Raw genomic sequence first — 25,901 nt, forward strand, 5'->3', positions numbered from 1 at the left:
GAAGTTTAATCTAAATGGCACTGAAGTCCCAGGAGATCTAGATATAGCGCTCAGTACTAATAATAAATATTGATTCCTTTTACAGAGTTCTAAGTTGTTGGACAAATTTTCACTAATCGCCTAGTCAAAATGGCACTGAAGCAACATTCCACGGATGATGGTTATAAGTGAACGAGCAATCTAAGGTTATAATACACTATACCTGGTTTGGTTTTCTATCTAAAAAAAAAATCATTCGATTTTCAGAAAAGGGATCACAACACTTCAAACAGGGGCCACAAAACAGTTTCCTTTCACCTTTACTGACCACGAGACGGCAGAACCTGTAGAAAGCTTTCAACGATAAGATGGGTGTCTTCATACGACATACTGCTGCCGATTTAGGCAAAAATAAGTTTTATTTAGACGCCAAAATTGTGATTCTAAGCTTACGCTTCCGATTACATAGAAATACTGGTTGCAGCTCGTGCATAGATGATATTTTTTAATTTAGAATGTTACCATGTGTTTATTGTATAATGTGAATAACTGTCGTATGCGTGTACTTCTAGCTCAACTCTAATAACATGTGTTCTCGTGCTTTAAAATTGCCGGTGGGATGCAACCATCTTCACCAATTGACGACCCGTTATTTTTGTCACTTTTCCCATTTTATTCATATTGTGGAACAACAGGTAAACATGTCGATCAGCCCGATTTAGCTAGACGTTGTCTTACAAGGACTCAAAACCCAACGATCCTACCTTTTACCAAACTGCCCACCGCACTGACAATTTGTCTGCATCGTGGATATACAAAAACATAGTAGACAGTAGCTGTATACCTTTCCCCAATTCCATACTCGAAGTGAGGACAGCTCTCGTAGAAGTTCCTCTTCGGTGCAGCTTTTGAGCTTCTCGATGAGTATGGCGCAGTCTGAAGGCTGGAAATACATAAGAAAACGCAAATGAGACCCTATTGAAAAATTACCTGCATAATGCATCTGCATAATGAGTTTTCTAAAATTGACTGATTAAGAGATATTAAACGTTAAAGACAAAAATATCGAGCTTTAGTTTACCCACCTTTCAGCTAAACGTCTTCAGTTCTGAATTTTATAAGAGACGAAGCAGTTTCTCAATGTATTTAGTTGCCATTTCTAACAAAAGGATAGAGAGTTACATACCCAAAGTACTTTTAACTTATAGTAATTTTATGAGTAGGGTTGAATTTTATTAAGTTATGCTGTAGTTAAAAGATCACAAATGTTCATAGGAGAGTTTGGTAGTCGTCTACTTCGAGCGAACTCCGAACACAAGTATCTACTCCATTTTAAAAGACCACTTTCCAACTGGACTATGCAGATGTTTGGGTTCATAATTAAAAATGAATTTCTTAAATAAATCAGTGAAATTCTCAGGCAACACTATGACATATGAAATTCAGTCAAGCTGCTTTATTTTTTAGCGTCACAACAGAAGCTTTATTAACTGGATGAGACAGATCGAAACGGCTAGCTGACGGCATCCCCAGTCCAGACAATCACCAGTCCCAAAACGACATGAATCGTTCAGGCTTGTTTTCTTTGGTATTTTCATATTACTTGTCTCAAAAGTTGTATCTCTCTGGATGAGGTGCCTAAGGCGCGATGGCATGGCGAAACCCGAATCAATCCTGATGACCAATACATATATATCACATACATCCTGACTAATACATAACAGTATATGTATTATTAATTATTAATCTTGTAATTTAAGTTTATCTCGTTGCCAGAAGCTATACTACTAACAAATCTGTATTGAGCAGGCAATGGCGCTGCGTCACCTTGTATCGCCGGTATCGCGAAAACGGTATCGCTAATTCGAATTTGACCGTACGAGAAACGGAAGTGCGACTATAAAATTTTAAAAGCGATTTATTTTCAGTTGTGGTTCAGCAATAATATGTAGATATCGAAAAAATGTTCAGTACTGAGTTTTTTCATTAAGGAACGCCTCTATCATTTGGAAACAGACAAAAATAAACAAATCGATCAAAAATATACAATGAGTAATGACCTAAGCAAATTTGATTTAACTCCTTTTAATTTTTTAATTTAAGTGCCCTCTACCTGTTCCCACGTATGCAAAAAACGGTAAAAGGCTGGGACATCCTGTTTGGTTCAATACTACTAAAGTACTCAACTGTGCCTCACAAATATATTATATATCACACATTTAACGTAATTTCAGATTGCACTGCTTTGGTTCCACGTTGTAACGGAAATCTCTTTGCCACAAAAACGATATCCAAGTGAATCGGCTGAAAGCTAATTTCGCTTATGCGTGAATGCTCATGTATGCGTAAATCTAAGACTCGTGCCAGTAGTGCCGCAGTAGCTTGGATGGTTACGCCTCTAGCTGAGAGAGATGAAAAATCGCTGCTTTAAGTCCCGCTAATGACATGCTACACACAATGTGTAAATAAATAGATTTTTAGATATGAAAATGGATGTTGTTGATAATATATCAAGTTAAAGGCATTTCTCCATTTATGTGCATAGCCGAATATAAACTCAATTTCTCCAGGCTTTCCGTTGGCCAAAGATGTAGAGATGAAAGCGAATTTTTAAAGCAATGTAGTCTGTTGTTTTAGATCTGAATGCTGCTACCACTATCAAATACCAGTTTTGCATTGGCGAGGGTCAATAGTAACAACATTTCACAATAACAATTCTCACTTTCCTAATTTTCTTGTAAACAGATTTGGCCTGACATTAAACAATGAACGAGGTGTACTTCTCGAAAGTACTATGGCTACTGTCAACTCCGCAAGACACCCCTTCAAAACAAGGTGGTTTCTATTTTTTTTAGTTTGGCAAGACACCCCTTCATGTTAACCATATATTAGTTCAAATGCATTTTTATACATCTACAAGTATAGTACTTTGCGTATGTAGGGCTTGCACATTTAATTATGGTAACAATTGTTTCGCCATTAAGAAAGCTTCGCAAGGATTCAAGCAAATGATAATCAAGCAAGAAAAACAATAAAAAAAATAAGAAAAAAAAAAATTGAAAAAAGAAAAAGGCAGAACACATTCAGACTTAAATGATTTTTTTAACGCCATGAAAGTCACATGCAAAAAAAGGTAAATCTAACAGAGGCTTTTCACAGAGTTAACCCAAACGATACCGTCCTTATGCACTAGAAGCTCAAGCCTGACCGATCGATTCCAATACTAACAGAGTGGAGAGAGAATTGGCGAACAGGGAAACGCTACCTATGACTCAACTTTTTATGATGGTCATTTTTCAGTTTTATAGGCGGCTTCAAATACCTATCATTAAGTACCTTAATACCTGAAGTTAATATGAAGAAGCAAGATATTAATTTCGTTTACTTTGATTGATGATGAAGAATGAGCCCAACCTCTTACACTATGAGTGGGGTTCCATTAACAAAAGCACCCGAGTCTAGAAGCTCGTTTTGTAAGGTTAGCGAAATGCACTCAAACTAGTAACTACTGAAGCTTCATACAAGCGATATATCTTTTCAATATGAGTCGCTTTATTGCTTTAAAGAAAAACTATTTCAAACAAGGCTGCGGCCGCGGCTAGGAATCGGATTAAGGCTCGACTTCAGATAGTTAAGACTTCACTGTCACTGTGTATTAGAAATCAATTATTTGCTACCAAGATCTCATTTGTCGGGGACGAATCAAATAAAACCAAAGATTTAACATATTTAATATTGTCTTCAAAAGTCGCCTACGCTATAAAGTTCTATTAATTTTATTATCGGCTCTCTATAGAGTTCACGTGATTTTCAAGGCTTATGAGTAATTAGTTCGTGCTTGCTGTGCCTTTTTTCATGAAATACGGCCTCAAGGGAACCCATTTTACTAACATGTGAAAACCAAGCTTCGCAATAATCAGGAGTAAAAAAACGCTCCGAAAAGCAAGTAATACAAGATAATTTCTAAATGAAATCTATGGCATAGGCCTCTGGTGGATGTGCTGGCACTATGAAGTGGGTGCAAGACTGAACCTTACGAAGTACGTCTTTCGCCTCTTCTCGTAAATAATGATCATCGGACTGCGGTACTTGATAATCGGACCCCATAACTCCATTTGACTACTTTTCATGAGCCTTCATTACAAAGATAACAGAATCAGTCTCGCAAATCTCTATATGAACTTTTTGAGTCCCTCCCCCAACAATTTCTAAAACAGTGAGGTAAAAAAAATAGGCTTGCATAAAAAATGGATAACACTAACAGTTATATTATAATAGATATTTTTCTTTTGTTTTCAGAAGTATATCTAAAGAAAACATTATTATAATAATTTCTTTTGCATATTACGAAGTGTCGCACCGGGTGGTTGTTTGTTCAACGCAGCCTCTTTCGTAATCACCCAGCGGGCGAAAGCATCTAGCTTTCATGACAGATGACGTGAACGCGAAATTTTTGTACACCGTGGCATGGACGCATTAACAATATAAAATCTTTCATTATTGCATGGAGTCCAACGATTGTTAGGATTATTTATGGAGGGCGTGGATAGTCCGCGTAGCCGTTTGTCTGTCGTAGGGTTTCCGTTGTATTGCCCCACTTCTCTAACAGATGGAGTAGGGATAGCGCCTAGGACTTGAGAGATGTTGATTTTAGAAACAAATAACTATTTTGAAAGGTGCATGTATATGATATTTAGTGCCGCTAGAAAGCCTAGATTCTATTTCTTATTTCGGAACATTCCTCACTATCAACAATAAATGTCAACAAGGCTCTTAAAGAAGCGAAATGAAGCTGTATATTACCTTGAGTACTATATGGGATAGCGCTTTGGGACTAGTACGATATGTCTGGGAGAGGGATATCTGTGGGATGTGTTTAGGTTGTAACACGATCCCCTCAGTACTCGAAAATGTTGTAGCTACTGTATGTAGTATCTGGGCCATTCACCAGGTTTTTGCCCTGCTCATCAAAGCTTTATGAAGACCTGTAGTGGACGAATGAAATACTTTAAATTAGCAAGCTTACCATGAAGACACTGGTAGGCTTTTTAATAAAATTTCTTTAAATCGTGGCAACGTTTTACTCAGCGGTTACATCAAATAACTTCCGTCGTCTGCTACAAATTTTAAACAGATTGGAGAAAGACCAAGCATAAAAAGAGACCAGAGAAAAGTGTTTAAGGGAAATTAAAAAAAATCATAAGTATTATGACCGAAGGGCTCTACACAAATTAATGTGACGATACTATCCGTAAGGCGTTGTTTCCTTGTGGTTAATGAATTATTACTATCAAAATTCTTACGTAAGTACCCCATAAAATGGTTCGTCAATCTTAATTGTTTTATAATCTAATTTATTCTATTTGTTATTCTCTATAATAGGTGCCAGCTACTCGCGAAGTGCTTGCGTCGCTCCCGAATGTGTTTACAGCGTTGTGTCTTAATACTCGGGGCCTTGAAGCATTCGTGCAATGCCAGCCTTTCGAGCGAATTCTCAAGGTAAGTACAACTTGTGTATTTGATGGTGAGATAATGCAGCGACATACTCTCATCACCTTTCCGCCAGTTTTTGTCGACAACAAGGAAAGCTAGCATCTGTTAGCTTAAACAGTTCACAGCTGCATCATAATCATAGAACCGCTTCATAGCGGATTTGCCTTGTTTACTGCACAACGAAAACGAGGCTAGATAACCAGGTAGCGCGATTTTACGTAATAGAAAGCAGGTTACATGGGTGGTGTAAATTCAATGTCAAAGAGTTTAATCATGCGGACGCAGCGATGACCAAAAATGTTTGATTGGATATATTCAAGTCGCTAACAATGAGCGCGAATAGATGCTAGCAATGAAACAATACAATACTTATGGGAGTATTAGTATCAGGTCACATATACAAGCATGATTGACATATCCTTGACACCAAATTTAAACCCTGGCCTGCCTTCGCATAATCCGTAATACCGTGGATAACGATAAATATGAGGTAAGGTGCAGTAAGGTAGTTGGTTTTTTGCAAGCCCAACATTATGTGATCAGAGCTGTGATTTTAAATTCCTACAGTGTCTCCCTAATGGGCGATAGACGTCCACTGGAGCCCACAGATAATCTGCAGCGAAGTGAACCTCCTGCCTAAACATGATGGTGTCAGACATATCTAATACATAATACGTTAGTATTATAAAGACGTGTCACTTAAAACTTACAAAGAGCTGAGAAAGGTGCCTTTGAAGTTAAATTATTTTTATCTTTTTTAGCTGCTTTTGTTAAGAAAAGTCGTACTAGGGCTCCAGCAAAAATATTAGAAAACACACATCTTAACATCGTGTTGTCAAGGTTCTAGTGATATAACCATGATTTATAAATCCAATTAAACACCAGAACTGTTGTTAATTTATAAACTGAAGAAACTGAAGAAATTTCTTTGAAAGGAAAGATCCCAAAGGGTTGTCAGCGACAGTTTTGGGATTATTTGGCAGTGAAATGTTTCCGAGAGAATTCCGCTAATACAGTATTTTAATCTGACGAAATATAGAGATCGAGTGCCTAACCCTCTTAGAAGTAATGAAGTTCGATTAACAAATTGCTTCTCTGTGGTTAATTAAAAATCGGTGAGGTAAAGTAAATGTTCACAGCAAATGGGTGTACCTTTAGAGGAGTATGTGACGAAAAAAAAAGCAGTTGAACTACTCAACTACTTTTGTGTGTCTTCCTCCAATCGACAAATTCTAGCAAAGACTTTTAGTAGCAGTAGATGGCTTTCGCAAGCATACAGAACAATACGATTGATCGTATACTCATTACGACGTGCAAACTGTTTCGATCACATCGATTTGTCATTCTTGGCTGCGGCTTCACCCGCGTCATTGCACATTTTTTGGAATTCTACCACTTCGAAATCGCGCAGGAGACAGCAAGAGGATTAATCCAGAAAACCTTTTGCAACCACATAACACCAGCATGAGCGGTATAATCTTAAGGGTGTGAACAGTGCCTTGGAGGAGACCCAACAGAAATTTGCCGTAAAACCTAGAAAGTTGCTTCCTCAGTGCTTAGTTGCGGTCTGCAATCTGTCGATGTCATAGTACGGCGGGAAACGTGGGCCATATTGATCATACTGCCGCGTAACTGCAAGCTTTATGCCGCAGCAGCCTTAGTAATTTCAGCAATACGAGTTCCGCTGTCGGAAAAAGTGCTGTCATCGTGTTCTATTCATCTATTCATCTGTGGAGGAACAAAATCGATCCATAACTAGTCTGATACAGTCGACTTGGAAGCAGAAGACAATTCTTCGGCGATACTAATGCAATAAATATGGACAATCTCTTCCAATAAACGCGGGACTCTTAGACCGTAACAGAGTAGTATTCCGACATTCATGTGTCCCATGGAACGTTCAGGAAAAGAGCTTTTCGCTGTAAAAATCATCAGGAAGGTAGGTTCTGTACATGGCCCGGACATTCTAGTTAGTGCTGACGCGTTGTTAACATGGTACATACTTGTTGACACGCAAGTGAGGCTCAAGTATCGGAAGTGATCGCCGTCCCCAACAGTATCTCCGATGTTAGATTAATTAATTATAATAAGGTGTTAATGCTATCTCCATGGAAAATCGCGTGGATGTATAATCTTACTATGTAAGTACAATGTATTTGTACTGTGTATGCAAATACTATGTATTTGCCAGAAAAGCGTCGTGCCTTCATAGCCACCAAAAGACCCTTATTTGTTAGGAGATAGATGTGATGTAAATGAAAGGTGAGAACACTCATCCTGAGTGCTCGGATGCAAAACTCATTTCGCTGCAAACGAAAAAACTGATGATGGTTTACCTTAGATCGTAACTATTGGTTGCTTGCATTAATATACTATATAAACCCATAAGACTATATAAAACCCGTGAAGCCGAAGTGCAGAGAAGGGCAGCAGGTCAACTTCACGACGGAATGCTTCGTGAGCCTCTTCGTCTGACTCCCATAATTCGGTCCCCGCAAAAGAACTTTGTAGTTTCGCCAGATGCTCTATAGACCTATTTGTGAAATATTCACGCCACTATCCTGGCAGAACTGTTGTGCTGCCAGTTAGCTAGGTCGTCAGGAGATCTAAAGCATACATCAATTTCAGAGACAGACTGTAGAACGTTTCAGGTCGTGAAGCCTCCCAATCACTACGAACTTTTATGAAGCACTCTCATCTAACAGTCAACTTCATTCTGAAGTGGTGAAACGAAACAAAGGTTTCGCGCAAGTAGGTTAATTACCTTTGCCTTTTAGACGGATTAGAGAAAACTCTAAATTACTGACTGCAAATTAGCTTTCAAGTGGAATTCGAGAACCATACTATTGACGAAGCTGGCGGAACTGGGAATGACTTCAAACGTGCCAAGTTAACTGAAAAAAATTTCTTAGGGTAACCTTATCATTCATGATATTGGTGGCACCGTAAGAAAAAGCGTTAAACAAACGATAGGATTCATAGAAGTAGAAAACCTCATCATTACCGTTCATGTTCCTCAATAACGGTATTTCCTTATGCATTAAGAAAATACCAATGTCTAGCGAATTATGTACTAGCCCTCGAACAACTAGCGCCGAACAAATAGCGCCTGCAACATATGCTAACAGCCCTAAACAACTACATGCTGAGCTTGGACGTTAAATCAAAAGACAAAGGTCACAGAACTTAATCGTAAGAAACTCACCACTTAGCTTGAAAATTGTCAGCTTGCATATGGGCCTTGCAACAGTTTTTAATTGACAACACAGAAAAAAATACTTTGAAAGACGGTAGTCTTAGTTATCGCCATAAACGTGAAAAGTTCCAGTAGTCATCTAATTCAAAAACTGCGCCGACTGCCACATACGAAATCGCATTTTAAACTATGCGCTTAGAACCCGCTTAGCTTGGACATGTTCCTCTTAAAACTAATACTGGGTGTTTAGGCGACAACGCGCAATTACGTAATGTGCCTGTTTATGTTCTACTGACGCTTATCGAAGAAAAGTGATTACTCTTTTTAGAGAATGTAATCACTTAGGCAGACGCAAAAGTCACTCTCACTCTTCTCAATCCCAGCCGTGAGCGATGGCGCATGACAGTTAGTAAATAAAAGTAATCGTCGAATAATAACGAGGTTGGCAGTTTATGGGTTTCAGCGCCTACTGCGAGAGCTACGCGCAAGGATACTACGAACTTGACAAGATGATTTTTAATAATTGTTAATCTTCTTATAGCACTTATATACCAGCTCGATTAGGGCAGCGATCAGTAAACCAACTCGTAAACTCAAATGCTTAGTCAATAACATACATGTATACAACTGTATCTTATTAATAATAAGATACATACTTTTATAACTGAGGAATGCATGATTAGACACGCGGAGTCAAATGAACACTTTGTTATTATGGAAAGATAATCTCTTCATGAGTTCTTATTAACGGTGTGTATAATCACACAACCTATAGTTATTTTATGTAATAAAATAACTATAGGTTGTGTAATATATATTGTATAATAATAATAAGAAAATAATAAAATGTTTTTCTTTTTAGACTTAATACTTTTGACAAGCTTGCAGCCGGTATTAAACAAGATTCCACATATAAAGTTATGTAATCTTGTTTAATACCGGTTGCAAGCTCGTCAAATATTAAGTTTAGAAATAAACTAAACATATGAATAAAATACCATAAAATAGTCGCATGCCTATTTTCGCGCGGTGGTGTATTCGTTTATTCCAAAGCATGGAAATAGCCAATTTTATTAAGTCGTCCCATAAGTTCGCTCCGGAATCGTACTTAGTTGTACTTTTTACGTACCTATAACGTATTTTCTCCCGGACAACTTCAATCAATGATATTGGTCATTCTTAGCAATAATGCTCGCCCATCTTTCAGACGGCTTTTTCATTCAATTTTTCTAGGACCTGTTATTTTTACTTCAGATACACTAGTCGATATGATGTTTTATACGTTCTAAAAATACAACATTTTTTCCATTAAAGGAAATCTGCAGTGGTCGGTGAGGGTAATAACCGGTAGGATCAAGGTCAGGAATATAACGTAGGTGACGCTAAACATTCCGTTTGAACTCGTAGAATTTTCTGTGGGGCACTAAAGATGTGTGAGACTTGACGTTGTTTTAATGAAGTATTACCTGTCTCTTACTCGCCTTAGCCAAGCGTAATTCTGGGATCCTTTGTCTTAAGCGATCGAGACATTCGCGGCACTTTTAAGTAACGTTATAACTAATCGACTTTTCATCGCCTGTCACCGTCTTTGCAAGAAAAAAGTTATCCTCGTGCAGTTTCAGAAGATGATCGGCTGTACACACAATTTATCGGTTGCTATTCGGTCAGCTCATGAGGAACCCAGATGCTTGCTCGTTTGACGTAATCGCTGCTTGCTAGATATGTTTGAATAGTAAACTTTCATGTTCCCATGTTTTCTGCAATCAGGTGAAGGCTTATATCGGGTTCTGCTGTGGGAATTTCAGCGTACTCATAATCAAAAGATCGACCTGTACATGCCTTGACGTGATGCTAAAGTTACCACTTCGAAAGCGAGCAAGCTTTCTGACCGTGTAATCGGTTACTGCATGGAATCCATGTACCCCATAAATTTCTTCACAAGTTTGGTTCCATTTAGCCCTTTCCACAAACAAAACCTCAAAATCGACCTTGAATCGACTTTTGATATGTCCATCGTGAGAGGTATGTGCAACTTGACCTAAATGTGCAAGCGAATTCAAAATAGACGCGAAAGACAGCCCTGCTATATGAACAACCGCTTTTCATCCCTCATCCATCTTGGTTTGTAGCACCAAAATTAATACGGATCCAAAATTTGAAACGAACTTATGGGACAAATCTATATTCCTATCACGTTCTGCGATACTACTGCAGCATATTATAGTTTGTATAGAAAATGACTGTAGGACTGGTATAATACTGAATGCGTGTTAATAATGCACCTAGTAACGTGAAAATTTAACTCGTTGTGGATTACTTATAATGGACGGTTATTTCGGTGCTGTAATTTCAGGTGCTAATATCGCCGGACTACTTATCGGCTATGCGTAGGAGGCGTAGTTCAGAGCCTCTTGGTGACACCGCTGCAAATTTAGGTGAGAACAGTTTTTCGGGTCGTATTATACAGCAGTAGCAACAAGACAACAAAGGCGAGATAAGACAGTTAATTTCTATTTTTATTTCTAACTTTATTTATTACTAACATAATAGGTTACTGGTAATTTTTTTTAAGTCCGCAAGCTTTTGAGCATTTGGGTATACGCTGAGCATGCTGTTTTACGGGCGTCAGTGAGGTTTTTGCAAATATCATAGCTGCTTACAGATAGTTTTCATGCACTTTATCGCCACTCAAAATTTGTATCCGTGTCTATTTGTAGCCAGAATCGTAAGCGAATTTTTCGTGGTATACCATTGATATAGATCGAAGATTTCATGACACTGCTAGTTAAGCTTTAATCTTACGTCTACTTTAATTACGTCTTACAAGCGCCGTGCCGATAAATACATAAAGGGTCATTAATTTTTGATGTATCAACTTGAGATGTTTACACTGCGATCAAGTGTCGATGCAAACGAAATACCGTTTACAAGAGCCGATTGGAAGTGCCATTTTATCATGTATTAATCGGGGAATTGATCTCGTCCATCTTACTTAAAGGAACAATATACTAGACTCATTATTTACGACGAATTATCTTCAGGAAGCTCGCAGAAGACTTAGATATCTAAAACGAGCCACGTGGGGCCATTTTAAATCTGCAAAAAGGTTTACAGCAAGGATTATGAAAGGCTTGAATTTCGAGTAAACATAGGTCAGTCAACAATTTTCCGAGAGCACGCGAATTTTCACCAATACGTCGTTCGGGATAAAAAAGAAGTTTAACTGATGGATATAACATGGGAACAAAAATATCGTTTAAGATCCAGGTGTAGGACCGAACCTCTACTTATCGTCTTTCATTTTTGTCAGTTTGTCGCATTTATGATCGGTAGGGAATACCACCAAAAATTGAACAATGGTAGTTCAAAGAAATTTACATTTTTGGCGACACGAACGTTAGACTTTTCTGTACTTTACCTCTTCACTAAACCTAGTCGCCTGCGACCCAAAAAGTCTGAAGGAAAAAAACAAGACGACTGAGGAAATTTAAGAAAATACAGCGCAGGTTGAGGTTTTGTCCTACGATCAAATGTATCATGTGTATTCAGTTTGGTGGGACTTACAAGTGAGGACAACTAGATCTTGGACGACTGAGGCGTGCGCAGAACGTATGGAACAGTCCTTCGTACCCTTTACGTGCTTTATACAATCGTATTGTTCAGGAATTTAAATTTTAATTCGATTTTAGAGGTAAAAGTAAAAAGTTTAGTCAGACATAAGCGTGTGAATTGTGAAATTTATGGGGTGCCCGCTAATTAGCTTTTGGTATTTTTATAAGCACAACAAAGTAATGGATATTCTGATGGCGATGACGATGATCTTTAGCAAGTCTCCGTGTAGAAGATCTTAAAAGTATCCTTTTTAATATATCCGTATTGACTTCTAAGAATGTGAGCGGTACAAGTCGTGCCACATTGTAACAACCTAGCACGATTATCGGTTATATTTTACATGCTTAAACACGTCGCTGGATTTGATTTTTTTACACTAACTAAATTTCATTTACAATCCGGGTTTACCTACAAAATAGACCATTTGGTGAAGAAAAAAAAAAAGTCATTTAGTTTTTTGTTGTTGGCTATCAGCTGTCGTTTCTTCAGTAGGCATATGTATGGCTGCGTAGCGTTCCTTGAAAGACCTATTAAAATGACTTTATTTTATGTCTCAAGCAACCGAAGAGATCGAGCAGCAGCGCAGGTAGTGCGAGCTGGTTCTTGCAATACGAATGAGCTAACAAGTTGGCCTGACGACTAAGAGCCACAGAGGAAGTCAATGCTCAGGCGTAACCACAGTTCGTTTCATGTTGGAGGGAGCTGATCGTTTAAACCAGTGCTTACAGCAGTACCGAACATAACACTCCATCATTTAATTGGATAGGAGTACGGCGTTCGTTCGCAATAAGCGAGCCTGATATAGGAGAGTAAAGAAAAAGCTGATGTAGAACGCCCGGGTATTAAGCAGCCCTTACCTATGTTATACTAACGGAAAACACGATTTCTCTTGAGCACTTTGGCTCTAGCATATCAGGGAGTAAAAAGCCACTGCATTGTGATCCAAGAGCCTCCAAGCTGGCGATTACTGCAAACTGTAATTACAGCAAGGCATTATGGGTGACCTTTCTTCATCATAGTCTGTGAGTTGTGACCTTATCCAAGGTGTATATCATTGCTCTTCTATACTTCGACTTTGTGATCGATCACTACAGCTCTAAATAAATGCTGCGGGCAGTACGTCGGTACTGCCATCAAGCATTGCTTCAACCAATCGGCCTTCAACGGAAAACGGAAGTGTCCACGCACAATTTCAAACCTAAACACCTGACGCATTCCTAGGTTTAGTACGCCAGCGCATTCCCAGTGCGCCATCATTGAGATTGTTTGTACGGCGTTACTCAGCTTCTTGCTGTCTGCTCCCTTCTATTTCTTCATTGTCGCGATAAGTTCCTCAAAAATAGGCCTAAACAGAGCTACCTTTTTTCCGAAATTTACAGGAAGGATCTAATTAGAATTGAAATTGAACGGCTAAGAAGTATGTTTCTCGGCTGTTTACGCTTTGGTATTTATATAACATTGTAAAACATTCTTTTGTCTCAGCTATGCATTAACTGTAGCAAAGGTAATTAATGTATATTTTTGCACTTTTTTGGTATTTCAAGGTAACTCAATGGACGAATTAATGCGACATCAGCCATCCCTTCGCGCCCCTGCTATGTCTGCTATCGTGGGTCTCCTACGTGAACTTTGTGAGATGGGTTCCAATCCCGCTTTGGTCTGCCTGCGAACGCACGGCAAGCCGACAGGTAGTGGTGGAAGTTCATCTGCCGGCGAAGGCGTCGATCAGGGAGCAGGAGGCAGATCCGGAACCGATGAAGAGGGGAGTGGAGCCCCTGAGACAATTGAGAATGAAGGCGAGGGCCAAGTTATCGAGGTGTCGTCCGAAAGTGACAATGATGACGATGATGGGGAGGAGGTAGGTAACACTCCTGTGAACTTTCAACTATAATAATCATAATAACGTGTAGTATACATAATAATTGTAGGTTATTATTATCTATTTCGAAGAATAACGAGTATGCTCAGCTCAAAAGCCCAACTCAAGCCAAGCTCAAAAACTTTTTTTCGCGCGCGTATTTCCATAATTTTGAAAGTTAAAATTTATTGCAAAACACAAGGAAAATTTTATTATATTTTTCGTCAAACGGCCAATAAAACAGATTTGTCTGAGCTTTTTTAGTTGTTCCTTAGTTTTTTTTGTCACTGCATCATAAAGTAGCACGTACTAATTTTATTTACTTATTGCAACAACTAAAAACACATTATGTGTATACGCTCGAAGCTGTCTTATTTTGTTTAACATCACTGTAAATATTCGGATTTTTTTGATACCTTTTTTTTGATAAATATTGAGTGGGACCCGAAAGGTGACATACATAAGCATTTCTGTTTAGCCAAATAATACTATGTTGAGTCAAGTAAAGAATCCCAGGGTAGGGGTATGAAGGAGCATGTGATGTCAAAAAAGTGTCACATAAAATTCCAGCTTCCCGGGAAGTTACGGTTGACCCACGTGAATATTGTAGCACACAGATTCGTATTGAAATCTAGCGCAGGATATTTATAAATTAATTAAATTAAACTGGGTTTTCATGTTAAGATACGATTTTTAATGAAAATCGATTTAAAATCCAAGGGAAATTTTTGACAAGCGTTAAATTACGTTTTCGTGATTGGGCGAAACTATATGTAAATGCTTACGGCTCTTACAGCTCTTATTGACTTTGCTATATATATATAGCTCTTTGCGTTTGGGAAAGTAGTTCTAACATACGTATAAAAAAAATAGTGAGATCTTCACATCGATCGTGTGACATAATTCATATATATATATATATATATATAATGCCCAGTAAGTGTGAGATAAGCAAAAAGACTTGTATTGCGTGCCACGACGTAGGACGTATGACGTGGAGCACGTAACCTTCCTTGGTGGCCGTGGACAATACTGCCGCAACTCATTATTATCATATAGGTTGGTTATTTGCTTCCGGTTCTCAATACAAAGTATACTAATACACAAAATAAGTCAAAAGAATAACATTACCTCTGAACTGTTACAGGAGCGTGAAAGTCCTGAATCGCGTGGAACGAGCGTCGGACAGCCGGGCGGAGCGAATGCATCCTCTGTGACAGCAGGGGAATCGGCTGTTGGGTCTTCCAGTGGACGGGCTTCAGGTACACCGGCTAGCGGCTGCTCGGGCCGTGCTGGCTCTGGGATCGTCGGCGGTTCAGATACAACTGCGGCTGCAAGAACAACTGTACCGCTCGTCGACTATATTTTAAATGTGACCAAATTTGTCGATGCAATTTTATCCAATAATTCCACCGACGATCACTGTAAAGAATTTATACGTCAACGAGCCCATGTTCCGCTATTGCGCATCTTAGCGTTGCCTAATTTGCCTTTAGATTTTCCTATATCGCCTGCCTGTGTTGGTGTTGCATCAGTCTGCAAGTCTATCCTGAATTTGGCTCACGAGCCCGTCCTTCTCTGGGAAGGACTTGATCAGCTTAATGAAGTCGTACAACGTTTAGAACCATTGTACAATCCAGTTCCCTCGGAGGCCCGAGGTTTGACATTGGCAGGTACGAGCAGTAGGCCTGCTGGGTCAATCCTACTGCAGGAGCTTGTGGATGCACGTGGCGCAGAGCCCGGACCACAAACGGCACCGCTATTTCATGCAATGGCGGCAACTCATGCTTATGTCGTTATGTTTGTACACGTGTGCCGTACCGGGCAAAGTGACATACGTCGGTTATCAGTTAATCATTGGGGATCTGAACTGGGTCTGCGAGTGTTAAGTACGTTAGCGCAACTGTACCTTGCACTTGTCTGGGAGAGCACGTTGCTTTTGTCCCTTCGGTCGGATACAGTTTCGTCGAATGCAGCGTTGAGCAGCAGTACCTGCTCAGGTAGCGCTAATATAGCGCGCCAACAATTGGCTCGCCTCGCTGGTATTATATCAGCTTCGTCAAGTAACGGTTCAGGTGGCCTTTCTAACAATACTGATGAAGCGTCTTCGCCTATGGATGTTGACCAGACTGATTCTAAACCCGCATCTCTAGCATCATCTCAGGTCGGCGGTTCGGGCGGTGGTAATTCCAATGCAAAGATTGCTGCGGCAGTAAAACAAATACAACCTTTATTGACAGGCGCCTCTCGATTGGGTAGAGCACTAGCTGAACTATTCGGATTGCTCGTGAAGTTATGTGTAGGCAGTCCAGTTCGGCAACGACGTAACCAGCAACTGACAACACAACCTGCGCCTCCGAGTCCAGCTGCAAAAGCAATCGCCATGGCACTGACGCGACTGCTCGCACAAGGCTTGTCATGGACGCCTCCCAAAGATAGCGAGACTTTGTTTGATCCTAGCTCCACGAAGAGCTGTTTTACTCTCTACATATGCTCAGCGGGATTTACCTCTCCAATGCTCTTCGATGAACGAAAAATGCCGTACCACCTTATGCTACACAAATTTGTTGCTTCAGGAGGTCTCGAAGCCTTTTTTCAGGTAAACTTACAATGTTAGAAGTATAACAGTTAATTTTCAATCCAGTATTGAATATTAAATTTACCTTTACTTGTTGATTTGCAATTACAAAGTTGCCGCGATTCATATGCGCCCTGTGAGGTTGGAACTGAATAAGTATCAAGCCGCATGCGTAGATTTCATGCCATGCAAGTAGACCCGGCAGGCGTAGGGCCGTTACGTAGTCCTATTTATTCTGGTGTCATACTTTTGTGAATAACCTGTGAGTTTCAAGATAGTAGAAATCAATATAATTTGGCTCTCGCGGAATTATGCGGTTTCTAGTTTCTGAAGATGAATCTTAGACCGAGTATCAACCGTTCACGTTTCGTTTGTATAGAACTGCTCCTCTCTGGGAGCGACAAAGTACATGCTACATCGAGGAGCATTAAAACAAAATAATGATCATGATCCGAGCATTTGCGCACCAGACTTAAAAATCATGAAATGTCGCCTTTGCCTCCCAATGACGGGTCGGTGACCTATTCAGTTCACTTATTCTTAGTGTCGACCCAACCGCAGTTGCGGTGGACCCTCGCGAGTCTCATTGCACCTTCTATCCGTAATATTCGTACTATTTCTTTACTTTCTTGTATTTAATTTAGTAATATATTAAATGACATAGATATCCGTGGTAAAATATAATATCATGAGCCTGTAACAGGGGTACTGACGCTAAATTGGTTCAGTTCGGTTCGAACAACAATGTTTTTCACTTCGCGGTATAGCATGCAGCTTGCAACTCCCAAGTACGCAGTGACATCAGATTTGCACGTTTTAAACAAATCGTACCATAATCACAGTTCCGTATATTTTAATGCGAGGCGGAAGAAATACGAAGCAACATCGTAGTAATGCACTTATAAACTTTGATGTTACAAACGTTTTTAGCTGGTGCATTGCCCGTGTATGCTGTCAAGGTCAAATGTCCTTTTTAAAATTTAAAAAAAAAAAATTAAAACAGGTTTTTAAAAAAATGTTACTTAATTTTATGTCCCACTAATGCAGGCATTTGAATGGGCTATGAAGTACTGGCCTGGCGGAGACGGTAATCAAGAAAACGACGCAGGTACATCAAATGAAGACGCATCAACGAAAGGTGGACCCTCTGAGTTTACTGACGTAGCTGGTGAATTTTTAGACGCCTGGTTGCTCCTGCTCGAAAAACTGACCAACCCACGAGCCGTTATTGACACGCCCCACGTACTTCCTAGCGTGACTCCAATGGCTGGAGGTCAACAACAAGACACAGCTTCGGAGCCTCATTTCAACGCGCTGCAGTACCTGATGCATGTGCATCGTCGCACATTTGCAGCGTGCACCCGTTTGTGGGGCCGCCGGCCTCCGCGCGCCTACGGTGACCGTATGACTGAGTCTTTACTTGCTATTCTCTGTCACTTACTCAAAGGAGAAGCAATCATCAACGAGCGTCTTGAACAGCAGCAGCAATCGGGAACTAGGGGCACTAGTCTTTTGGGAGGATCCCAAGGACATCATTCAGGAGCTTTAGCACAAGTGAACAATGCCCAGACAACAATGGCAGCGGACATGATCCCATTAGCTGGAGCAGAAGCCGAGACATCAGAGGTTACCTCCGATGGCCTTCCTGGGGTCCTTTTTGGTTCTGCAGGATCATCTTCATCTGGAGGAGCTGCAGGTGTTGCGAGTGGGTCGTTTGCTCCGTTTGGCATGCGGCCACTGGAAATCGTGAATAATAGCACTAGTGGCGGTAGTAGTGGCACAAGTGGGCTCGGGGCGACAGCATCAGCCATGGAAGTTCAGCAGCTGGTTGACATGGGTTTCGATCGAGCGCGCGCCACAGCCGCACTTGCTCAAGCCCGCAGTCTCGAGCAAGCTGCGGAGCTTCTACTTAGTGACCCTGATGCGCACCAACCTCCGCCAACGGGTCATTTCCACATAGTCCATCCTGGCGTACAACAACCCTCCTCAACTCCGGAACAGATGCATGCTATAAGCGACGAGTCGAACAATGAACAGCAAGGCAGTGATGCTGCCAGAAGTAACAGAAATAGCGAAGGAGATAGCGTTGGTGGCTTAACTGTGGATTGTGGGCAAGGAGGCTCAACTAGTATGTTTTCTGAACGCGGCACCGTAAAACATAAAGAGGAAAGGCTTACGAATTTAGCTCCTATCGTGCATCTGGAGGATGAGAAGCCGATTGATAAAGCAGCGATGGATTCGTTCACACAGGAACGTCTGTTACCGGGTGTACTCTCCCTTCTTGGAGTCCTGCCGGATTCAGTATACCGTGTTTGCGATCTACTTGCGGTCGTAGTGGCCCGCAACGGGCCCGAATGGCGCGACTTTGCTTTACAGCGGCTTTTGGGTGAAGTTAAGGCCCGTGCCACGCATCTTCTAACTTCATCGACCACCGAAAACGACAACGCCACACCTGGCAATGCAGATACAATGGATAGTATCAACGATGCATCGCAGCATCTGGCTGTTATTGTTCATCTAGTTACCTTACTATTTGACGAAATGCGGCCCGCATGCGCTCAGTTATTGGAACAAAGCGAAATGGTACCTCTATTGTGTTTGCTTGTCGAAAAATATGCATCTAACGCACCACCACGAACGCAGCCTCAGCATCATTATCAGTCCTCGGATCCAGGCACAGCCAGTTCTCATGTTGTTAATACTGGAGGTCAGTCGTCTACGATATCAGCAAGGTCGGCTCCGCCTAGTTGCAGTGCTGGTAGCGTGGTGGGTCCACCTCGGTGGCTTGTTAGCGTTATTCTACTGTTAGACCTTTATGAGAAAGCGGTTTTAGCACTTAACCGACGCCTCCCTTTGGTGAGGGGACTGGGTGCGAACCGACGCAAATGGAAGTGGTTTGATGAACGCTCAGGACGTTGGACGGCTTATACGCCTGCTAATAATCAGACTATCGACGAAGCTTACGTTAGCGGATTACCGACGGTGCGATTTTCTGCTAGCAGACGGAAGTACTCGGCGGACTTTACATCAATGGTATGCTATATAATATATTTATATATATATATATATATATATATATATATATATATATATATATATATATATATTAGTCAGCTCAGTTTAGTGGACCCGATTGGTCAAAAGTAGCTATATGGTATACCATAATCTTCTAAATTTACGATAGCGTATTGTGTATGCAATCCTTGCTTGCATATAAGAGCTTTCTTTTTTATAGTATCAGTTACAGTGAATTCAGTATTAATATCAGCCTGTTAAAAAAAATTATATTGCTACTTATATGTATGTATAAAACTAAGGATGTCGCCATGAGACAGACGGGATATATATCCAAATTTTAAGTCATATACAGTAACAACGTAACTAAGAACACCGACTCTCGGAGGTAAAGCTGCATAATTGCATTAAAAAATTGCGGTGTTTGAAAGCAGATCCAGGTAAACGAGGATTCAACACATTGTCGACCGATGATGTTAACGTGGGATAAGTGGGAACAGCCATACGTTCAGGTGAGCTCCAGTGAGACTACCTCTGCATCCGAAGCTTCTAATGAATCAAACGCGCCACAACAGCAAAATACCACAGAGCGAACTGCAGTGTCAATTACCAATCAAGGTCGAGGTGGGCTTTCGGAGTTCAATTTGGACCTTCCGAATGAGCCTTTGGAGGGGTTACGGTCCGGCCACAAGGTGAGGAAAAACATTTTATCAATTACAAGCAGTTTATCGCTTAAAACGATGAGTGCGTTGTTCGAAAGGCAAGTTTGTGCATATTTTAAAATGGAAACTTGCTAACTAGCTTGAATTTTTGTGTATTTTATTTGAATTAGGAGGTGCTTATCCGGTCCTGTGTGCAACTGTTAGCCAGTCCTGTCGATGCAGATACTCTTCACGCATTACTGCGTCTTACCCTTCGTCTAACACGTAGTTACACAGAGGCAACGCTATTTGCCGAAGCTGGGGGTATTCGAGCGTTACTCGCTCTTGATGTAACAGCATGTCAACCTTTTTCGGGTTTTACATCTCTCGTTACTCTCATTGTTCGCCACGTAATGGAGGACCCTAGAACCTTGCAAGCAGAAATGGAACGTGTTGTACAAGGTTCGGTATCACAGCATGTTCCACCACTCGCACTGTCAGGTCATCCGGGTGTGGGGAACCATGGAGCCTTGTCAGAAATGCATTACACGCTCCGAGTTTTGGGACCAGCTACATGCCGAGACCCAGTATTGTTTACGGAGGTAGGTGTCTGCGCGCTGTTAGGTTCTGCACCAAAAATAGATCAGTAACTTATAAAGGCTAGTCGTAGAGCTGCTGCCAGTGCAGCTGCTGGGAAGCTTAAATTCTGACCTATTTAACAACGATCGTAACGCTTTGTGATGAGTGAGGTGGTTTTCCGATTTCATTGATGTGAAGCTTACCCATTTTTGTAACAATGTGTATATGTATAGTGCTGGTGCAAGCATTTTTATGGACCTTATATAAGCAAGGTCCATAAAAATGCTTGCAATCAAACCTTTTAAGCAGTAAAAAAAGGGTATTTAAGCTAAGCAAGAACTTGATGTACCTATTTTATAAAATAAGCACAAGACAAAGCAGGAAAGCTCATAATTTTGGTTGTAATTTGTTACGCTGATTGTACCACTTGTTTGCTCTCTGTCTGTGAATGTAAATGACTTGCGTAGAAAGTACGTTTTGTATTAAAGTCGAAACTAATAATTGTTGTGAATTTGCAGGTAGCTAAGAATCAGCTTCGAATCTCATTAATTCCATCGGGGGCATCCGCGACCAGCGGCCAAAACAGTGGTACCAGTAAGAGAGCAGGTAGTGGAGGCAGTAGCGGAGTTGGGGGAAGTACCAATAGTGGTGGCGGTATTAATCAGCAAGAGTCACTGGCAGATGATGACGCGGACGCCCGACTTGCATCCCCCTCTGCTGTACAACGACTTCGAGTTGCAACGTCATCGTCATTAGCACAATCATCGGGAATGAATAGCTCCAATTACAGCACGAAGTCAACGCCACAGTCAAACGGGAGTTTCACGTCCGTGCCTCCCTTGTCGCCAGTAGCCAGCCAGGTGGTGGCAGAATTATTGGAAACTCTGGTTATTGGTCAGGAGACCAACAACATCGATAGCGCGCATGATGGAGTTGCAGGAGGCGCCGTACCGTTGTTGCCTCGATCAGCCATTTGCCGCTTGCTAGCTGAATTAGTAGCAAGCTATCCTGCTGTGGCACGCCTTTTGGTCGAGCATCGCTATGTAGGTCCTCCAGAACCGTGCTCGGCCTTGTCATTCATTATAGATCACCTATTGCCCGCGCAGCAGCTTCCATCGACAACAGTATCAAGCCAACAGGGAGCGCAACAAAGCGGAGAAAATGGACCATCGAGTGGGACGCCTGGTGGTTCGTCATCACCGGCACCTGGTGACAAAGATGCCGCTGCACTGTCTCGGGTGCTTATTACGACATTAGCTGGATGCAGCCAGCCTCCTGAGGTAAAAGCTTTTGTTATTATGAATGCACTTGCAAGCTTAGCATTTCTATGCCATTTCTAGCTCGGACATGGAAGTTGGTTTAGTGCTAACTTTACAGATTTAAAGGTGTTTTCGCATTTGGAAAACATGTAAATATGTTTTTAATTCTTAGTTTCCAACTTTGACAAGCTGTCAGAATGGTTCGTGATTTTTCGTTATTCCTCGTATGCTTAAAGTGGTCGGCTCGCCTAGATTATGAAAATTACATCCTTTAAGGTTATCATGGTTCTAGGTCTATTATAGAAAATTAATGCGAGAGGCTTTGTTAGCATTATAGGACCCGTTTAGAGGCAATTTTACTAGAGTATGAATCGGTATTTCAAACAACCCTTAGTGTGATACCATGGGCGATTTGTTTTATGAAAGACTGGTGCCATTGCCATCGATACGTAATTTGTGCCGCAGTTACCTGAGCTTCAGTGCATTTCGTTCTTTAGGGAAATGTTTCAATAAACATTTTTAGCCTGTACCGCTGAGGACGCGGAACATCTTTTAGTTCTAGTGATGGAACGTGTTTATCGATATTCTCAAATTAACACTGGATGAATCCCCACTAGGAAACTACCATCGTAAAATCGTTTCGTTTTTGTAGGTCCAACAGTGCCTACTACACGAGCTGCGTTCGGGCATACAACGCGCGTTGGCACTACCTGAGAGTCCGGAGAAGCATGCACGTATACAGGCGCTCACTGGGCTTATCGGTTGTGTGGCTCGCGCCGCATCACAACAGCCGGCACCCGGTCGAAACTCTTCGGCTGGTGGTGTTCCGGGTAATACGTGCAGTGCCCCATCACGTCTGGTAGCGCTTTTGATAAAGCGTGGTTTGTTGTCTGACCTTGCAAGGGTGGCGCACTCTCTCGATCTTTCGTCGCCGCATCTGGCTGCTACTGTAAACTCTGCGCTGCGTCCTCTTGAAATGTTAACCAGCTCTAGTCATTTAGCTGGCACAGGACCCTTCCGAAAGGGCAAAAGCCAAGGCTCGCAGCAACATCATGGGCGGTCATTCGCTGACGTGGTGGCAGGACGAAGTCGTGGTGATTTGGGTGTTGATGAAGCAGATGAAGTCGCAGCTGGGGATGACGATGATGCCGAGATGGACGATAACGTCATGCACCGTTCTGCACAGGTACCTGTTCCTATTTTAAAGCACACTACCTATTTTTAAAGTAGTGTTTTTAGTAGCATATTTGCCAATCTTTATCTAATCATTCGCCATTAGATGGCAACTTCTGACATGCCTTAATCTTTTTTTATTTCTTTATATTTGGGTAGCAGCTAGGGGGTGATATTCGTCGCTGATTGATGCGTTCCCCGGACAGTAATTATTTTTTCTGTTACCAATGATGCCGGTATTTTTTACTTTTCATTTATTCTATTTGATTAGCGTATGATTTTTCCTAGTGAAGGCACCATTTGCTACGGCAACGTTACCGACGCTTTTTGTAAAATATACAGCTTATTTTCAGGTTAATTTATCGGAATTTGAATGTACATAATGTATCTATGTATTATTTATATCCCATTAACGCATGTATGCAGGGGCAGACAATAAAAGCGCAATCTTAGTTGCCACTCTGAATTGACTAAGTGCAACTAATTAATGGGTTTTATGCAAAAGATGAGGCGCAATTTACACGTCTGCAGGCTGCATGTGATGTAGCCCTATCTAAACAGATATTTTTTATTCAGGACATTATTAGCTCATAAGTCAATTTTAAAAACGTTCTTAAAATTAGCGAACAACTTACAGGTATTATCGAGGGTAAAACGTCTTTCGTACGTGCAGGCTTTTTGAAGTCTCGCTCAAGCACACCTTAGACAAGATCTTAGAGAATTCATATTTTTAGTTAACGGCGGGCCAAGTGTCCCAAAATCCTAACAGTGGAAAAATTTGGAATTGGTGGGTTCATCCAGACTTCTAAATTGGCGACATACTTTCCTCTCGAAAACAGCTGCTAATTTCTAGATCCCTGGGTAATAAAAAATGCTTTTTCATGTGATTTTGATAAAATTTTAGGTTTTTTAAATTTTGTATGTTCTTCAAAAAGGGCATGAAGTCTTACAGCACTGAGAAAAAAAGTTTTCACCACCTTATTGATAGAAATAGATCGACCTTGAAAAACTGCATACACCGCAAAATATAGACGACAAAGTTCTCCGTTGAATTTGAAAGTGGGAGTCTGTTTCCTGCAACCCAGTACCAAGTTCCTTCCTTAGTATAGGTTGCATATTGTCCAGTCCTGCGTGTATGAACAGTAACGAACTTGGTCAAAAACAGTCGTACGCTTCTTTAAATTATTTGAATCTTGAACTTGAAAAAAGCAGCGGGCTTGATAAAAGCCCGCTGCTGACTTCCAGCCTCTACGTTTTATATATTGAATCACCCCAAATCTAGGGAGGAAGTCCTTTGCGCGACTAGATGTACCCCAGTATCCCATACTTGCGAATGCGGTACCCCGATACTCCATACCTTTAAAAGCTGGGTTACATACCAAGTATGGGCCCCCCATAAAGTATTACATGCAATGTTTTTTCGCGTCTGGTATTGGCTATGCAGTCGGACTTCTAGGTTTTTGTCCAACTGGCTAATAAAATTGTATGGTAACAATATGCTATAGAAGCCATTCGCCAACAAAATACGGTACTACTTTTCGTTTAACCTTTTATATCCAAATACTAAAGAGGCTAGCAAGCTTTAGGCAATTTTCTTAGGTCTTAGAGTAGACATTTTTAATTTCATCCAATGACTGTCGGCGCGAGTTGCTCTGTGAGCTTGTCTGACAGAGTTGTTTACATGAATAATAATAATGCTATGAGAGTGAATGATACAAAATGCCATAAGAAAGTTCTTTACTAATTATGTTTTAACATTTCAATTTTTCCGTATATTTAAGTATTTTCAATTTTACCGTTTAATTTACCGTCACAAAACTTTTATGGTGTTAGGCTGAGCACTATATTGCTGTAGACATAATTTTTATAATTGCGCTGCTATGTGCTGTATAGGAGGAAGGTGTTGGAAGCGGTAGCGTTGGTGGTGGTGTGGCTATACCAACCCTTGACAACATAATGGAGATGATACTCGAAAATGACATTAATGGCACCCTTGACGCCGTTGTCAACCGCACTATTGGACTGGACCACCATCGTGCTCCTCTTGAACACCACGTTCGATTGGAAATGGAATTAGACAGACCTGAGGCGCGTGGAGGTTTAATTGAACTTCGACAGCACCAATCGAGCAACCGAACTCTTCCTGAAGACGAGGTTAGTACAACTTTGTACTACTTTGTACAACAAGTTTGTAAGTACAAGGATCGTAAGTTTCATTTGCTATAGCTTCTACTCGTCGCCTACATTTCTAACGAAGAGTGCTCTTGTTAATATTTTTACATTTACAGGGAAGTTATTATAATAATTCGCCTTTATTCGTGCTGTGTTTATAGGTGTTTATTAATTGCGTAAACATTTACAATGAAAACATAACTTGCTGATGCTTGCAGGAAGACACTAATTTTTTTAGAATCTAAAAAAGGACTGAGAAGTTCAAATAGTACCCGCACAGCAATTGATATTTTACATTTTTAGAGTATTTTGGGGTGCCATCGTCCAAATGTAGCCTGCAGGGCGC

General features: G+C 40.9%; 2 protein-coding genes across 2 annotated transcripts in view; one reads left to right on the forward strand and one right to left on the reverse strand.

The window, feature by feature from the left end:
* Window positions 1–1,003, reverse strand: part of LOC111248934 (E3 ubiquitin-protein ligase HUWE1-like) — a 6,479-nt gene extending 5,476 nt beyond the window's left edge. Inside the window, exon 1 of the mRNA XM_022802068.2 lies at window positions 824–1,003. Coding sequence (XP_022657803.2) covers window positions 824–988 — 165 coding nt within the window. The 5' untranslated portion in view covers window positions 989–1,003. The remainder of the gene's footprint in view (window positions 1–823) is intronic.
* The window catches only part of LOC111249779 (E3 ubiquitin-protein ligase HUWE1-like), a 54,582-nt gene that overhangs the window by 14,757 nt on the left and 13,924 nt on the right, over window positions 1–25,901 (forward strand). Inside the window, exons 7-16 of the mRNA XM_022804083.2 lie at window positions 5,362–5,478; window positions 11,022–11,103; window positions 13,825–14,138; window positions 15,286–16,737; window positions 17,764–19,749; window positions 20,166–20,423; window positions 20,564–20,974; window positions 21,470–22,231; window positions 22,863–23,396; window positions 25,277–25,537. Coding sequence (XP_022659818.2) covers window positions 5,362–5,478; window positions 11,022–11,103; window positions 13,825–14,138; window positions 15,286–16,737; window positions 17,764–19,749; window positions 20,166–20,423; window positions 20,564–20,974; window positions 21,470–22,231; window positions 22,863–23,396; window positions 25,277–25,537 — 6,177 coding nt within the window. The remainder of the gene's footprint in view (window positions 1–5,361; window positions 5,479–11,021; window positions 11,104–13,824; window positions 14,139–15,285; window positions 16,738–17,763; window positions 19,750–20,165; window positions 20,424–20,563; window positions 20,975–21,469; window positions 22,232–22,862; window positions 23,397–25,276; window positions 25,538–25,901) is intronic.

Source organism: Varroa destructor, unplaced genomic scaffold (assembly GCF_002443255.2).
Source record: "Varroa destructor unplaced genomic scaffold, Vdes_3.0 BEIS01000004.1, whole genome shotgun sequence".
NCBI classification, from domain to species: domain Eukaryota; kingdom Metazoa; phylum Arthropoda; class Arachnida; order Mesostigmata; family Varroidae; genus Varroa; species Varroa destructor.